The sequence below is a fragment of the Aptenodytes patagonicus genome, chromosome 1 (genome assembly GCF_965638725.1).
Source record: "Aptenodytes patagonicus chromosome 1, bAptPat1.pri.cur, whole genome shotgun sequence".
NCBI lineage: Eukaryota > Metazoa > Chordata > Aves > Sphenisciformes > Spheniscidae > Aptenodytes > Aptenodytes patagonicus.
In genome coordinates this window covers 13,081,377-13,099,579 of record NC_134949.1, presented here as the reverse complement: position 1 = coordinate 13,099,579, position 18,203 = coordinate 13,081,377, and the positions used below count along the sequence as shown (strand labels likewise).

Here is an 18,203-nt window from a genome sequence, read left to right as displayed (position 1 = left end):
AAAGGGTGTCTGTTCAACCTCCTTTAAAACTCCTTTTAAACTTGGGAAAATGAATGGAATTAGTCAAAATAAAAACTGTGTAGATTAAAAAGTGATCTGAAAATAGGCAAAACTAGGCAGAACTGCCCAACAAACTTGAAAGTACTTCAGTTTGGGGGGGGAGGAAGGTAACTATCAGTGTTTCACTTCAGTGTAAGGACTGAATGTATCTTTTAATGCAGAATAACAAATTTGGGACTGACATATGTAGAGGAGGAAAATCATAGCACAATAAAAATCATGTATTTCAAGCTTGATTTGGCCTCAATGATAATTTCTCCTTTCCCTTTTCACTTTTTTGTATAATTTTGAAAAGCCACTTCGCTGTACTTACCTGAAGAGAACTAATCAGGGCTTATGATAATGAAGCATGTCGTCTTGGACATCTAACTGAACTAGCCTGCTACTATTTTGCTTGGGGGGTGAAGGGACACCCCCCCCCCCCCCCCAAACTTTAGGTTTTACAAAATATAATCTCAAGAGTTGTGTGAAATATCAAATCTGCAAATGCAGAATTAAAAATAATCTGGCAATTTTTCTCTGTTTGCAAAAGGAGTGTCATGTTTTGTGACAGAATTGCAGCACAGATTCGGTAATGCATACTGTTGCACATATATGTAGGGACTGAGAAAAGGAATGATTTTAAAAAAATCATTAACTATACTTTGTCCTGTATAATGTGTAAAACAGAGTAGACACTGCTGTGAAAACATTGCTTTGGATTGAAGTTCTTTTAGTATGCAAGTATTGTTGCATACTATTTATTTTAATTATACTTGCATAATATTTATTTTAATTCTTAATTTCATTTACAAATACTGTTAACTCCAGATGCAGATACGTATTCTTAAAAAAAAAACCAAAACCATAACTGCATTATAAAAAGTAGATTAACATAGCTAATATTTCTTTTATGCCACTTGTAAGCTTTTTGCTTTCAGTCCTTAAATCCTCTTCAGGAGCATATAGACCAAAATACAGAGAGACGTTTTAATCTTTGTAAAATTGGAAGTAAAATAGGTGGTCTGAAAATTCTCCCTAGCGTACTTTCAGTAGTTGATCTGGGATTTTTCCCCCTGAAAATAGCCTCAAACTGGTTATTTTTTTGCTTTATTGAGGTCATGACCTAAATAAAAATGTCTTGTCAGTCTAAAAAGCCAAATAAACTGTACATCACTGCCTGCTTCTTAGAATGTTAATTACACCATATATATAAAAACCAAAAGAACTACTTGATTATAATCTTTTAAAAAAGAGTGCTTGAACATCCATTGAATAAATCCTGAAATGTATCAAACTGTTTTGTTGCATCAGCTCCTCCCCCGGGCCCCAGTAAATCTGAACTCGTGGCCCTGTTTGACACAAGGGTGGAGGTAGCAGGAGCGGGGCGTGGGGCCGGGGGGAAGGCTGCCCGGTGGGGCGGCAGGAGCCAGCCCGGCCCTGTGGGTGTGAGAGAGGCAGGAGGACACCCGGTTGTCTGTGGTTCCTTTCAGTAGCGCCTGGACACGCAGCCTGTGTGCTGTTACTGCACAGCAGCCAGCTGCAGGGGAAGGTGTCAGCCCTGGGAGGACTCTGCAGGGGATGAAGGAAGAAAGTCATCAACCAGGCTCTTTCTGGCTGATAAATTTTCCTTGCAAAACCACTCCAGTGTGAGCTTTATCCTATGTAAATGAAATCGTCGTATCACCACACTTTTAAAAAAACCTTTTAAAAACCAAACATCCCTCAAAAACAAACACATGGAGCTTAGTTTTATATGTTTCCGTTGAAGAACTGAGTTTGGCTTTTGGATCAGAAAGTGATAAGGATCATAGCTGGTTTTGCCTTTTGTTAGCTAATTCTAGATACTGTCTCTAGAGGAATTATCTAAATGGTGTGCATTTCTTTGGGGGACATGTGGGACAAGAGGTGAATTCTCCCAACAGTTTAAATACAGAGACAAACCCTAATTCAGACTTTGCTCTTCTGTAGCTCTCTAGTGAGCATAAATAGGAATGTGTTTTTAAGGGATGTTCTGTGGAGGATGCCAGTAGTTGCTGCTTGCTAGCATTGTGGCAGCTTAATGTAGATTCAGCTCTACTGCTAACTCTGAACAAGGTGTTTGAGGCTAACTTACTAAGCAATGTTTTCCATAATACTAGTCAGACTGCTGCATACTTTGAGGTACCTGATGGGAGTATCATGGTAGAGTGTTGACAGAGTAAGCCCAACTTATCTGGGGCGTCTGCCTTTCAGCATCAAGGCAGACAGAGGTCAATTAAAAATGGGTGAGTTTTGTTGACCTTTCATTGCTGCTTTTACTATCATCTGTAAAGAAATTGTGGTTAACTCATTTAACCAGTTTTAATGAGGCTGTGTTTTAGAATTACCGATTTTAGTCAACCTTTTTTCTTCAAAATGTGGGTTATGCTAGAATTGTTGCTTTTTTTATCATTTGCTTTATCCTTGCTTGCAAATTTTCTTTATTATTCTCCGTAGCATGTTAGTTTCAGCCTCTGACTCTGCAATTCTTCTGTAGGTCTGAGCAGCCTCGTATAACCAAAGATGTAATTTGTTTTCATGCTGAAGACTTCTTAGAGGTAGTTCAGCGAATGCAATTAGATTTGCATGAGCCTCCACTCTCACAGGTAAGCATGCTATGAACTGTTGATCAGGTGACCTCCGAGTCCTAAATCAGAGTTTTCACCCCCCCTCCTTTTTTTTTTCTTCCATTTTTTTCATTTTTTTCCTCCAGTGTGTCCAGTGGGTTGATGATGCAAAACTTAATCAACTGCGAAGGGAAGGCATTCGATATGCCAGAATTCAATTATTCGATAATGACATTTATTTTATCCCAAGGAATGTTGTGCACCAGTTCAAAACAGTTTCAGCTGTGTGCAGTTTGGCTTGGCACATCCGGCTCAAGCTGTATCATTCAGAGGAAGAACTTTCTCAAAATACAAGTACTGTTGAAGCAGGGACCTCTACAGACCCCAAGTCTTCGGTTATTGGGCTTCAGACTGACAGCAGAATTTGTACGATGAGCAAAAATACCTCCGAAGACACCAAATTTTCAGATGCTCTACAGACGAAGTATCTGCAGCAGGAATTTATGCCGATAAAACATGAACCTATTGCATCTCACCGAATAAAAGAAGAACCCATGAATGTTGATCTCGCTGAAAAGACAGTAGCACCTAATGACATTGGGGGCCAGAATGTTCAGACTAGATTGGATCACATTGAATTGACGGCATTTAAGTTGGAAATGGATTCTAAATTTGAACCTGGCAACAAGGACTTACAAGGCAAGTTATGCCCTGGAGGTCACATACATCCAGATGATACAAGACAACATAGTTCATCATATCCAAAACTGCATGGACAAAGAGAGGATGATTTTTTGTGCTAAATTTGTATATATGATTTTAAATTCCTTTTTAAACTTAATGATGTAATAATGTAAAGATTCATAAATTCTGTGAGGCAAGTTTGTGACTTGCCTTCGCATCTGTTACAGAAAATAGTTATGTAGCTTTGTAACATTCCTCAGTGCCTGTCCATAACTGTGAAGTATCAAAGCACTTAGGGCCAGATGCACTGTAAACACTGCAGGTTTAACATAAAGAAGTCTTTAAATAATTTTGAGTTGTAGGTTTTAGAGTAGAGCTGACATTTAACATATATATTTTTTGTAAGATGAGCCAGAATTCTTTTTGACAATTCCAGGCTTTTCCATAGAGCTTATTTATATCAATTTTTTCATTTTAAATGTGTCAGCACTGTAGTGTAAATATCTTTTTTAAAAATCTTTTTAGTGTGATTTATACTGAAATGTGAGCCGCTTAATAAAGGTTCATAATAACAGATTGGTTTTATTTTTGGGTCTGCAAAAAATAATTCAGTTAAACTGCCTCTCTAAATGGTTATGTTTCTACCTGCACTAATGCATAGGATGCCCTTACGCTGTTGTGGGGTGAGGAGCTGTAGCAAACTGAGGTAGAGCTGAGGCATTCGTTGTAAATCAAGATTAGTCAGAAGGCAAAATCAGTCCTCCCTTCACAGGGTTCCTTACAGTTGCTCCCTAGAGGCACTCCCCAAACTCCTGCTGTCAGATGTTAATGTGGAACAGGGAGGCAAACCTTCCCCTGTTGTGGAGGACAATTGGACACCCAGTGGGCTCCAGGAGTGCTACCAGTAACTGTGCGCTCTCTTTAGATGAGCTGGTGCAAGGGAGCAAACTCCCTTCTGTGCTTACCTCTTCCCCCTGCTCAAGCCACAGTTAAGACAGTTCCACTTCACATTAAAAAAAACAACAGCGGCCACCCCCCTCAACTTAAATCAGTTACCTGACTAAAATCAAAACAAAGAGTATTTAAATGGCTACTTACCAAGCTGTAAAGGCCTCAACTTTAGCAGTGACCTGTAATTCACTGAGACACATTTGGATTTGAATTGCTCCCTATGCTGATAGTGCCAGGCAATAAAGATACTTGCCAATCTGTCTAGTAGGAAGATTCCTCATGAGTCCCAGTTTGGAAGCAAGAGTTGTTTAATTAAGAAAATAATAGTGGCGTTCAAGTTAACTGTTCTCCTCTCTCCCTGCCTATGGAACGCTTGAATTCTCTTAAACTGTGTTCCGAGGGAAGAGGATTTCGAGGCTAGCTAGCATCTGATGTGGTAATTGCAAAAACTCTGTCATTTAACTTATTTAATTCTTTGTGTAACATATTACTGTGTAGTTCAAACACATCTGAATGATATTTCTTTTTCAGGTAGCTACAAATAGCAGTAAACTGCCCTACAGCCTGTCTTTCAACTAAGTGTTTAAAACTTAAGATCCTAGGCCTGTTGTTATTTCCACAGCCCTCTGTGTCTCTGAATTATTTTTTTGTGTGTTTTTCCCTATAACTTTCTGAAAGCTGTACGTCCTTACGTATCCAGTTTATAATCTTTGATGCACTTAGTGATCACTTTGGCTTCGTGTGTAGCAATAGGACAATGTGATTTCCAGGTGACGTCTAATTCAACTACCTGAGGCCCTTTTGTTGCAAACGTTTTTTGCTTATGTTTGTTAAAATTCAAGATGTTACTGCGTACTTACACCGGGCGCTAAAATCAGCCATTTAACGGATGAGTGCCCTGATTTGTTTAGATCTAAAATAGGTCTGTCAAGGAATTATTAAGTAAAACAATATTTGAATTGCTAAACATTACTCCTACATAGCCATAATTATGTATTAGAGAAGCAATAGAAATGTGAATCTCTTGGATGTGGCTAATATGTCCTTAAGTCTTACTGCTATTTTCTTTAACGCTGGCTAAGAGATTACTACCAGTTTTGCAGCCTCAGGGATCTTGCTTTCCCCTCACGCCATGAGCAAATGATTCATGTGTGACATGGTAAGTTGTTACTCTAGCAGATTCTGATTTGAAAAACTAATCGGTTCATGTAAGAATGTGAGCCTTCCTGATAGAAATGTGGTCTCAGCTCCCTTTGTGTTTTCTGGATTATCTGGAAACTTCCACCCGTAATCTCTTTGGCGTTATGAACATCTGTACGCAATTATGTAGCCTTCCATTCCCGTTCTCTGTGCCAGCCGTTGGAGAACAGTAGAAGAGAAGAGCTGCAGGTTGTAGTTTGCACCGAAGCGTGCAGCTTTCCAAGTGGGTTAGCAGAAGGCTCCAGCTTTATCAAAACCAGCCTTGCCAGACACTGCTTTTTTTTTTCTGAAACAAACAAACATACATTTAGTTTACTTAAAAAAAAAAAAAAAAAAAATCTTATTTGTATGCTGGTGATCCGTATGCTGATCATTAATTCTGGTTCAAGTATTTTTTTTTTTTTTTTAATTCTGCCAGATTTTGTTGAAGTGTATACATACCCCTTGACAGCAAACAACTTTCTGCATCATAGGCCCTGTCCAGTCTGGAAAAATAAATCTTTGAAAATGGTTTAGCAAACATGACTTTACACTTAAGAGTAGAACTCTGTTTCCTTTTGAAGACCTGCTCAGCGGTCTTGGCTGATAGGCCTCAAACTTCTGCTCAGGTATGTCTTGGTTCTGAAATTTTGCTTCTAAACTGCCTATATCTTCAACCCTTTTTTTTTTTTCTTTTTTTTAATCACTTTCAGAATTTTAAGAGATTAAAAAAAAGTGGCAGTTTTTGCAGTTTTTTTTTGCATCCTTTATTTTTGAGACATACTAGATTCTCATTTTTATACAATTCCTTGCAGACGGAATGTGAACAATACCAGGATTACCAATGGCTACCAGAACTCCCTTTGTACTCAAAGGTGTAAACACTCTGGGTTGACTGGCTATATGATTGTATACTTCTTTCTTTGCTTTTAAAAAAGAAAACAAAACCAAACAAAAAAATCACCAAGTTTTTTGTCGTCTACCTGTGGAGTATTCATTTTGATGCGGTTGCTCTTTAAGAGGGGAGTACCTTTTCTGAGAATTTCGGCTCCCAAATTGTTCATTAGTCTGACAAAGGTCTTGCTTTGGTTTCCAGTGGTCCTATGCTATAACCTCTGTTCCTGCCGCGTACAACTTCGTATTCAGACTTTTGCTTCAGCAATAAATCTTTCATGCCTTCTGATGTACTGAAACCAGTCTTTGCTTATTGCTTTTTCCCCTTCCCTGGATTTCAGTTATATATAAATCTTTCTGTTACTTTGGCTGAAATCTCCAGTGTTTTAGTTGTCTCTCTTGGCCCTTGTTCTTCTGCAGATTGGAAAAATCTGCTTGAGGCCTATTGCCTGTACTGCCATGGCGTTGACATCTGTGCGTTTGCAGTGGTGCTCCAGTTAATGACATGATGTGCAGAAATTTAGACATGTTTTCCTAGATACTGGTACCATATTTGTGGGTAGCGAAGAATTGCATTGTTACTGTCACTACTAATAGCTTTCAAGGTGGTAGCTACTTTTTTTTTTAACTTACTGAATCTTTTGCATTTCACTGGCAACTGACTTCATGTGTTACATACAAGTGTTACTCAGTGTTGTATCATCCCCCAGCCCTCCAAATGCCTGCAGATTGACTCTGAAACAGCATTTTCATTACAGGTACTGCTGGCATGCAGATTTTCCCTTCCTTGTTACTATAGTGAATATTTCAATACTTCTTTAACTGAAATATTAATTCTATCTAGTATTAGAAATAAAGTATTATTTCAGAGGGTGATGATTTAAGTATTCATCTGTGAAAGAATTCCTTGGTGATAAATAAAATTGATTTTTAAGCAGATATACATGTGCACAGTAAATAAGTTGGCATTGCAAATGATGTAGGAAATGGAGACGTAAAATAGTAGAATGCTGTGAAACGGATCCGAACATTACAGATTTGGGAAACGGAATAAGTCTTCCAAGAAACACAGGACTGATATTCATTGATCAAAATGACTGTTTTCGAATATCTGCATGTGAATAAGGATGCTGAATTGATTGAAATAAATCCATGTTTTCTCCATGCTCATTGGCAAAATAAACTGTTGTGAGATAGCAGACTACCACCTGACCCTACTAGGGTGAAAACTGTACTGATTCTGATCCAGCGACAAAAGAACTTTGCAGGCTTCTCAAGTGTAATTTCATTCCTTTTCTTTCTAGTGGTCAGGTATGTCGAGAACCTTGTCCTTAGGCAGACCAGCGCCTGTTACCTTACGGTGAATGTACACACGTTGGAAACGGAAAGGACAAATTTTCACTGGTCTGTGCTTCGCTGTCAGTGATGCTGTTGAGAATGTTTTCTCTGATTGTGAGTCACTGTGTTCAACTGATATTTTATTACTTTCTCAAATGGATGAAATGCACTTTAAAAACTGTGTAATAGGTGATACTGATATTTTGTGCAGATCCCACTGAGTTTGCAGCATACATGGGAAAATTTGGGAAACTTTGATTCCCATCAGTCACTCATTTCATTTTTCTTAGAAATGCAGATTATTTTGTGTTCTGTTCAGAAGCAGTGATTAACTTCACAACGTCTAGATTGCTGTTTCTGTTAGAATCATCAGGGATACTGCTTTGCAAATCCAGTGTACTATATTCTAACCACTGTTTGTGCTGTGATGCTAATATTTCCTCTGCTTTGGAGCTGTGCTGTACTTGAGTGCCAGCTGAACACTGATCGTCTCATGTTCTGGTCATGCTGGTAGATGAGCCTACTGACGAGGGCATTAGTCCTAAATAGTCCTTTAATATTTGGTGTACAGTTATGATATTCTGATAAAAACATTGATTAAAACAGCAGTTTAAACTTTGATTTTCATCAAGTTTTATTTTTCAATAACTATCTTGATATTCTGTTTTCTTTTACCAACTAATTTCCAGTCTACCTGAATGAAAGTGCAATGCTTGGTAGAGCTTAGGCCTGTGTTTTAAGGACTATGCTTTTCATGGCAGTGTTTTTATCTGGTTGTATTGAGACAAAATAGGGCCGTTAGCTGAGAAAGCTATTCCATAAGTGTCTCCAGAAGAAGAAAACCTTGAGGATTAGAGCTGTGTGTGTCATACTACTGTAGCATAAGTCAAGATTGCTAAAGCTATAGCCTAAGCATGCAATAACACTCCGGTACTTGTCTGTCTAACCGGTGCCGCTGAGAGCTTTTGTTAATATCAGAAATTAAATTCTTAGACTAAAAAATATCTTTTAGCAGTGATTTCTTCATAAACTTCAAAAGGAGCACTGAGATAAAAACACAGGTAAGCTAAGCTTGGGTTCTCATTTCTTCCCAGTTTCTTGCTCTTACGCTGTCACTCTGTGCTGTATGAAGACTTCTTTTACATTTGCCTGCTCGTGATGTTGGTTTTGTTCGAAAAGGCAGACTGAAGGAAATGGCATTACTGAGTTGCAGATTTTTCTACTCTTTATCCAACTTCAGTACAAGTACAAGGAGAAAATGTCAAATTAATCTTGAATAGTACTCTAGTGGTCCAACTGCAGCGATTCCTTAAATTGCCTTAGTCCACAAAGCCTGATGCTTTTCAGCAGCAGCAGGTTGATGCCCAGGCCTGTTCAGGTCTAAAAGGCCCATATGGGAGACTGACTCCATCCAAACCTTAGAACAATAAAGGTACAATGAAAAGGTACAAACACTCTTCTTCCAACTCAGCATAGTTATTTTTACCTCAATCTTAATTAAAAAGGAAAAAAAAAAAAGTGTCATGTGTTACATGATAGTGCTATGCTTTCCGTCCTAATGAATTCAAAGAACTTATTTCTGAGGAGGCAGTTATTCAGGAGCTTTATTGCTGAAAAGCCATGTCGGTTGTTCCCAAAATACAGTGGCGTTAAAATAGGCAACGCCTGATGTTGTTAGAATTCTGAGTCTCTGAGTGTCTCATAAATTTCATTTTCATCAATACCTTTGTGTCACCCAACTTTTAAACTGGGCAATGTGAAAATTTCCATGAGGTTACTCTAGGATTTTGTTTCTGTACTGCTCTGCATGTATGTCAGAAAATGATACTGCTTCCATCTCTTAAATCATTGTGCAACTTTGTCCTGTGCTAATTTTTTAATACTGTCGCCCATGCCTAGCAATGTGTTTTGGATGCGTGTACACACGTTCTTAGAGCATGTAGGTTAAAGTTTGTTGAAGGTGGGGATGTATGTGTCACAATGGTATTTTTCAAGTATAAAAAGAACAGAAAACTGGATACTCTTCTAAAATGGTGACAAATCAAGAAAAGCCGTATGAATAGGTAATTGAAAATTTTAGTTTCATGACCTTTCACACATGTGCATTGAGTGTTTTCCTTAATCAGAGAAAAGTAGATACTCGCAATGCATGCTGAAGTGTTCAAGCTTGTATAAATGATTTGAAGAGAAGTAAATGATGTTGAATATATATCTCCATTTACAATATATATCTATATATTATGTATACAATATATCTATCTCATCAATGTACGATAAATACTTCCAGTTTCATTTCGGAACAGCAAGCTTTTGAATTGCATTTTAAAACAAAGCCGCTGAAGGCAAAGTTCTCTCCTCCACACCCTGCATCAGCTGCTGCAGGTAACTGAGACAAGGTGTTCTCTAGTGCGCTGCGTACTTGGATCGTCATTTCCTTCTGCCTGTATCTCTCAGATCGGTATGAGCCATCTCAGCATCAACTTCCCCTTTTCCCAGCCACCTTCATCAAATCCGCTTTTCACTCGCTTTGTTCTATTTAATGAGGATCAGTCCCATTGGTCTGTAGACCGAAGAAAAAGCGGGAGGAGAACTCGCTCCCTTTCAAAGCCGTGAACAGTGCCTTTGAGAAGGGGGTAATGATGAATAGCGGTAATTCCTGCAACAACCTCTGGAAAGGTCACAGTTGGCTACAGTGTGCTTTGTGTCATAAATCCTTTTGATGGAAGCTCTGATGCCACAAAAAAAGCAAGACTGCATGTACAAAGGTGTCGGCACCGTTTAGGTCAGTTAAATCTGATAGGAAATCCTAAGTCAAAAGGGATATTCCTCTTGCCAAAGTATCTCTGTAAGGACTGGGAACTTGCAAACTAAGTTGAACGCTTCCAAAGGGCTGTCCCCTAAAAACATCTTGTGCTAAAGGAAATCAATTTGTGTGTGACTTCTGTAGGACACCAGAAAGAAACGTCTGCTTCAGCTTTCAAAATCACTGTCATTTATTTCAAGGTTTGTAAACCTTTAAAAAAAACAACAACAAAAAAACCCCAACCCAAACCTGCAACCCAAACACTGCAATTGTTGGTCTTTTTGTATTGAATTAGAGGCAGCAATTAAAAGGAGATTTGGAACAACTGTGTTTGATTTGAGTTAATTAGAGATGCCAAACTTTCAGATAATTGTCACATCTGTGGAACAGAAGGGGTTTATTAAGGGGGCAGAGTCACCATTCATGGCCCATCTTGCTAATAATATACCAAGTCCTAATGTGGCTAGTTCTTATTCTCCCATCATTTGCTGTGTTAAGTTACAATGATCTGTTAACATCAAATAGAGAGGAGCGTGTGTGTGCGCGCGTGTGTATTTGTCTTGTCTGAAGCACTTAAATGCTGTTATGTATTTGTGGCAATGTTTGTTAAGTGGTTCATCAAAGTTTACCTTGATTTAATCAGAGGTAGTTCTTTAGACGCTCTTTCTTTTCCAAATTTTTCAAGCATCCCAATAAAAATTCCACAAAAGGTCTAGTTTGCCTTGGAATACTGCATCCAGGGAAGCTCAGTGACCCTAGTTTCCATTTGACAGAACTGAAGAACTGCTTAAGAAACCTAAACTGGATGTACAAATTAAGCATGTTCTCTATACTGTATATATGCACACACATATGTGTACTTAAGCAGAGCATGTATATGGGTGTGCTTGCTCCCCCCTCTCCTGTATTCAGCAGGCCCGAGAGCATGCACTGAGATGGACACTGCCCCCCTCCCCCCTAAACACAAGCGCCATTTTAATTTGGGAAAGTCACAAAGATGGTGAAGGAAGCCAGTTCCTCACAGGAACCTATGAGTGGGCAAAGAGTCTCTCAAACACATAGCAAGGTCCTTCCGTGAAGTATTTTTCAGAATGAAGTAGGGAATAGATACACACCTCCCAAAAAGAACTGTTCCTCATAGGCACTGAAGGGAAAAAAAGATTTCTAGATGGTAGTTTCAGCTCCCCATACGGTTATGTGATGCTTGTAAACTGGGGCTGAGTACATGGATTTGCTTAGTAAAAGTTGACATGTCATTATAATAAAGGGGTTATAAATATTTTGCATTTTTTTAACAGCTAATGATTAGAAAGATTTTTTCTGTCTTTTTTTTGTCATTCCTTGGTTTCTCCTTTAGCAAGGCAGGACAGTCAACTGCTCTGAAGCAAACATGACTCACATTCTTTCTAGAGCTCGTTTGTTACCTGATGTTCTGAATTGAGACCCATTGCCCTAGACTGGAACAGGTGGTTCCCTTAGGTAAAGCCCTTTCGGCAGTCTGACAATATGGTTCCCATGTATGTATGCCCACATCTGTGTGACCGAACAGCAAGCGGAAAATCCAAATGCTTCAGGAAGATTTTTTTTTTTTTAAAGGACAAGTACAGTTGAATGTACCTAATTAAATTTTTATTTGTGAGACACTTTGATCTAGTCACTTCCTGTTACCTTGGACTGTTTCTCCTGCGCTCTTTTCAGTCACTATACATTCTTTCCTACCTAGAAAATGTAAATGGATCCATCCCTTCAGCATGCACGTTAACCATCTCCTAGGCAACTTTCACATTAGAGTTTGGTGTTATCGCAGCTCCCAGAAGAGCACTTTCAGTCCACAAAATGGTTCCAGCTCTTCCCAGAAGTCCCATTCATGGCATTTATTACTTGTAATCAAGTTCATTTACTCACATCTGAGTTGCCAGTACTCTGTAAAGCCAATCCCCCAGAGATTTAATACACTAGGGCATTAAAAAACATCCTCGTTAAAGTACCAGTTCCTGCAGGTACAGAAGCGTTACAGAACTCACCCTGCAGCTTCAGGCTTTCATGGCACTGGTGATTTCTCGCTTGGAAAGGTAATCACCCTTGTCTCTCTCTTCTCTGGATCTTGGACTGCTGGCACAGTTCAGCTACTAGCTTTTTTCCTTAAGTAAACATACTGGTTAGTGCCTGTTTCAGCAGCTTAAAAAACAGTGCTTATTTTTAGTCTTGCAGACTGGACATGGATTCTCACTGTCAAAAAGAAAATGCTGAGTCACTTTATTCCGTTTTTGCTCTTACTTGGCAGCTATCAATTGTTACTGATTGTTAAAGCAAATTTAGCACATTACAGAAATTACTGTTAACTGGTTATTTCTTGAGTGACAGCATAAGTAGTAGAAAACTTAAGTCCTCTTTCCAAGGATTACCTAGTGTGCTGAATGCTCTGGGGTAGAACATTTGTGGTTCCTTTGAGAAGATCCTCTACCTGCATGTGAGAGCCTGTATCTTATTCCATGTAACAAATAACAACAGCAATCATATTACAACAGCTTACGTTGAACAAATACTTTTATTTACAAGAGCATATGCGACAGTTCTAAAATAAAAAGTGGAACAAGTCTACTCTCAGTCTTCAGCCTGGTTTAGAGAAAGTCTCCAGTATGACTGATTTCTTATTTGGCGTTCTAATTTGGAGATCAAGTTTGTGGCAAAGGTGTAATAATCCAGTAATTTGGTACCAATCTCAGCGTCGAAAACCACATAGTATAGCTTAGTCTCTTCGTACATAGAAGATATTATATCCAAGTTCAATCATACCCCCAATAAGCAAGGCCCACAAAGGGATAAATACATAGGCTAGTTTCATCGTAGTAAATCGTTGCAATTTAGCACAGAGGGCAAGGCAGAAGGCTAACTTAAATAGCATTGCAATGAGATACCAGGCTTTTTTCTTGATGTTTTGGGAGCCGTTGCGAGGGTCGAAGCCAGACTTGCAACGTCCAGCCATTTTTACAATTAACATAACTAGAAGAATAGTATCAAATATCCAGACTGGAATAAAAATGAGGAACCAGTTCCATGGTGCTTTCTCATCCAACTTTAGCACCAGCATGATCAGGAAGAGTAACGTAAAAAGCCATGTCAGTAGTACTCTTTGCGCCAGGGACATTCTCATTTAAACAGCTTTGAGAGGAAGTCTTTCGCTGTCAGCAACAACCTAACAAAACAAAAGAGAGGGGGAAGGCATCAAAAGATGTCACTGCACAACCATTAGGCATATTCCTTAAAGGAGACCAATTTCTTGTTCTTGGTTTCCCACCCCTTCTAACCTCACCTACATACCGTTTCCTAGCATTTCTTTTATAACTACTGTCCTCGGTGAAGCACTCTGTTTTGGTCCTGTCCACCATTCAGTTTAAGTGCTGTAAGTCAGCTGTGCAAACTGCCTTAATCTAAATTTGTTCTGTGAAACAAATTATGCTTTAATCCTAAACTAGCTGTCAGACTCATTTAATATGCTAAGAATATGTTTAGATCCATTTTCTTCCAGTACTGAGGCCCTCACGGTTAACGCTTCTCTCTCCGTAACAAAATACTCATAGTAAAATGTAAACCAGCTAACAAGCACAAGTAATAAACCATCTGAAAGATCCTGTAGTCTGCAGAGCTGCGGCTGAAATTGAGCCAGTAAGCACTACTACCGCTTTCTGTCAAGCAGCAATCTTAAAACTACTAAAAGCTATGGATGATGTTTGCTTTCTGGCAGGTATCTCAAGCATGCGGGCACTGGGCTGACAGGAACGCTATTTAGGTTTATTGGCTTGGTAGTATATTCAAATTTCTATGTAGTCATGACGAAAGAAAAACAAGGCCAAGTGCATCTGCCCCTACAGTCGTAAAAGTTAGTTTTTATATTCCTAACTGAAAGGCTTTGCCACTGCGTCTGCCAGAAGCCTTTCACCGCTAGTGTAAAAAGCAGGGGTGAGAACAACTATGATCTTCTTTAAGATTTCATGCTACAAAGACAGATAATTAATACATACCAGTGAAACAGTGCCGAGATAGGTTTCTTAATTATTTAAAAAAATGGAGATTTTTAGAAGTTTGATAATTCCCTTTAGAACACCGATATTCTTCCACTTGAAATGAGAAACTGAGCTTTGATTTGTTCCAGATTACAAAAATATTTAAATTACTGAAAGTGAGATGATGTGTTCTGAAGCATCTAATCCTCACCACCAGATGCCATGAGGGAAGGGCAAGACCTGCTTCCCCTCTGTCTCCTCAGTGCCCCTGGCCACAAGCTGCTGCTTCCTCTGTCTTATTACTGATGCTCACAAGATCACCCGATTAAGCCTATTAAACTCACCGAATGAGCAGAAATCTGTTAGCACCTTTTTCTTTTTAACTGGGTTTGTTTTTTGCCAGATTAGCAAGTCGAACCAACTTTGTGCTCAGATAAGCATCGGAACCAGGAGAGAAGTAAAAGCTGCTGGCTTAACTGGTTAGGAGATGACCTGCTACATTAGAGCCAGGGGATAACAGTTTTGTACACCACTAAAATTGTCCTACAATTTAAATCTGTGTCTTCCGATACACAGTTCAACAGACCTACTTTTTTGTTCAGTCTGGGTTTGAAGTGTCAATGGATTGGATTTAGTGGATAGTAGTGGGATTTCTCTTAAGGAAGAGATCCAGTTTAGCCTAAAATAATCTAAATTGGAGTTACTGTCAGTGCATCCCCTCCCTTGTGTTAGGGCTGACACTTGCGTGACCCAGAGCAGGCCAGTTCCTTGAGCTGAACTAGCACAAAAAAAAAAAAGTTTAAAATAGGATTTTTGTAGTTTGCTTTTTGCTGTCTCAGTTCTGCTCAGATCACCAAAGGGTCTGGTGAAAGCCAGCTACTGGCAGGGTGGAACCGAGACCCCCTCCTTGGGAGGGGGTGAAGCTTAGCAGTGACACTAACGTAAGACTTAATTGCTAAGCAGACAAAAAACTGTAGGAGGTTTAGATAGCATTGCTCTTTTCTTGTTACAGAACCATACCTAAACCAGCTGGCAGGTGCAGAGGATTACAGAACAATTACTATGACCTGCCTGAAGCGTTTCCAGTATTTTGAAAACATTCCCAATATTCTCAAGTGCAAGTCTGCAGCTAAAGTGGAGAGAGTAGTGATCTGAAACAAAGTTTCAACATTCCTTTCATGAGAACGTTTTTGAAAACCAGTTCTAGAAATCAATGCTATAGATATTACAAGAAGGAGAATCTCTTTTTAGCAAACTGGAGAAAGCAGAAGCCAAAGAAACAGACTGGAAACTTGGGCCTGAAAGGAAAAAAGGAATTCAATGCTGTTAGAACTATCAGGTTATCAGATACTCGAAGAAGGTGCTATCAACTGTCTCTGGAGGAAATAGAAAGCTACTGAAGGTGTATTAGACGGGGCTACTCAGTTTGAAGGCTGCTCGCTTGATAAAAAGATTTTCAGTTTTCCTAAGTGTTCAGAACCACTTTGTAACAATTTTAAAAAGCACAGGCAGAGAACTCGGCATGGGATGACGCTATGCTGCCTTTCTTTGACCTAATTAAGAGATGTAACTGCAAGACCAGGCAGGACTGCAAGGCTCCATTCAGTTTTAGAGGGTTTTTTTGATGAAAACTCAAGAAAATCCGAGTGTACTTTTGAGATCTTGTAGTCCAAGTAAAGGAAGCTACCAAATTTTGAAGGCTGACAGCTGGGGATACAGCTGACATAACGATGAAGGGTTTGATTACATGGAGCACTTGACCATCTCTCATTAGGAAAGAAAGGAGATTATCGGCAGATTCTCAGCTAGAGGCCAGCTATCACAAGACGGTTAACACTGGAAAAAGGGTGCAGATATGGTACAAGTCTGAACTAGCTCTTCTGTCAAAACACTGAAGGAATGTCAAAGGCAGAGTATAAAAATAAAAAAAGCTCTCAACTCCTTACAGGACTCGTAATTAGCAGGAAGTGAAAATTTTCAGTAATGAGAAACACTGTCTAAATAGCATTACTGACCTTGGTGGGATGAGCTGCATAAATAGACTATTACAATAGCTAATTGTATCCTGTTCAGAAGGAAAAAAATAAAGAGGAGGGAAACTTAGGCATGACATTCAGCTCAGTATTAATAATAACATAGATCTGTAAGTTTAAATTTAAACCTTGAACATTGCCTAACAAAGTTCAGAAAGTGATATTATACTGAAACCAAATTAAATAGAACTCTAGCTCAATTAAATGACATTTTAAAGCCGATTCAGTAGGTACAAGTAATTTAACACCTAGGAAGAAATATTCCAGCAGCCCCATTTTTAGAAGTACATTCAAAGTAGTCTGATATGAATACAGGTTAGGTACGCACAAGGTCTCCTTGCAATTGGTGCATTCTTCGTTCAGGTAATCTATGTAGATTTAAAAGTGTAAATAAAGTCAAACTACAACATCCCTTTAACTGGAGCACTTGTTTTAGTGTTCTTCAGCAAAACAGAGACTCCCGAGTGCTGAATTTGACTGAAAAAACAATAAATTCAGAAACTGTTCAGAGGAACAGAACGAGGAAGCCGGCAAACCGGCCAAGGGTGCCGGGCTAAGCAAAGCCTGCGACAGCAGTTCAACAGCCTCTCGCGGTCCTCTGAAGAAGACTGTTTCCAGCACGGGACCGATGCAGTCTCGGCGGGCACGGTCGCTATCCTCGACCACCTTCGCCCGACGCACCCCGGGGGTGCCGGGGATCGCCTAGCGCTCACTGCCCCGGGCGGCGGCAGCGACTCGGGGAGCCCGGGCCGACCCCGCGAGGCTGTGGCTCAGGCAGCTGCCGGACAAGCCGGGAAGGGCCCAGCCCGGAGCCCCAGGCGGGGAGGCCGCCCGCCTCTCCCGCCCCCGTTTGCCAAGGGGAGGTGCGGACCGGCTGACCCCAGGCCGCCCGGCCTCATCACCATCCCTGCTCCAGCCTTCCTTGCCGGTCCGCCGCCTTCCTCGGTCCCTCCCTCAGCCGAGCCGGCCTTCCTCACGGCTCCCCCCGAGAGGCCCCGCTTTCCCAGCGCCCCGGGCCGTAGCGGAGGCCCAGCGCGGGAACCTGAGGTGGAAGCCCCCTCCCGCCCCCGCCACCTACCGCACGGGCCCGGGCCACCCTGAGCCGCCGCCGCCGCCGCCTCCCCGCGCAAGGGTCTCGGCGCATCCCCCTCCCGCCAGGGTATGTGGGGCCAGCGCGCAGGTGAGGGGGCGGCCGGACTCTCCCCGCCCGCTCCGCCACAGGAAACCGACCGCCTTCCTCACCCCCCGCCCCGGGCCTGGCTATTGGGCAGCGGGGACGCACGTCCTACCGCGCCCCGCTGTCACTGCGTAGCGGCGACGTCGCTCAAGTTAATCCCCGCCTTCCCCCCCGCAGCTACTCGGTCGTGGCGACGCCCATCAAGGTCAGCCAGTCCCCCTCACGGCCGGCGGCCGTTCAGCCTTGAGCCCACCCCCCCTCCATTCTCTTTGCTGCCAATTCGTGCAGGAGGCTATCTGTCACACCGGCCCCGCCTCTGTCCTGGGGAGCTGTCCGTCAAGCACAGCCCCACCTCCCTCCCGCTCTCGTTGGACAGCGCCGCCGCCAGTCACGTCTCGGCCCCACCCCCGCAGAGGGAGGGGGCGCTCTCGGCTACCGATCTGCGCCCGGCCCCGGCCCCGGCTCGGCGGCGCGCGCCCTTTAGGGTGGCGCGCTGTTGCTGCCGTCGCCGCC

At 41.2% G+C, this 18,203-nt stretch overlaps 2 protein-coding genes across 5 annotated transcripts in view; one reads left to right on the top strand and one right to left on the bottom strand.

The window, feature by feature from the left end:
• RSBN1L (round spermatid basic protein 1 like) overlaps nt 1–8,294 on the top strand; it is a 54,504-nt gene extending 46,210 nt beyond the window's left edge. Inside the window, exons 7-8 of the mRNA XM_076364174.1 lie at nt 2,558–2,666; nt 2,774–8,294. Coding sequence (XP_076220289.1) covers nt 2,558–2,666; nt 2,774–3,430 — 766 coding nt within the window. The 3' untranslated portion in view covers nt 3,431–8,294. The remainder of the gene's footprint in view (nt 1–2,557; nt 2,667–2,773) is intronic.
• Nucleotides 8,295–13,005: 4,711 nt separating this feature from the next.
• On the bottom strand, nt 13,006–17,821 carry TMEM60 (transmembrane protein 60). 4 transcript variants are annotated; one of them, XM_076364162.1, is made up of 2 exons: nt 17,803–17,821; nt 13,006–13,672 (listed from the first exon to the last, which is right to left on the bottom strand). In XM_076364162.1, the coding sequence occupies exon 2, from the start codon at nt 13,628–13,630 to the stop codon at nt 13,226–13,228; it is 405 nt and encodes a 134-aa protein (XP_076220277.1). In that variant the 5' UTR covers nt 13,631–13,672; nt 17,803–17,821; the 3' UTR covers nt 13,006–13,225. The 4 variants fall into 4 exon arrangements, with proteins under 4 accessions (XP_076220277.1, XP_076220126.1, XP_076220243.1 ...); XM_076364011.1 differs by lacking the exon at nt 17,803–17,821 and adding an exon at nt 17,592–17,736; XM_076364128.1 differs by lacking the exon at nt 17,803–17,821 and adding an exon at nt 16,842–17,044.
• Nucleotides 17,822–18,203: the final 382 nt, after the last annotated feature.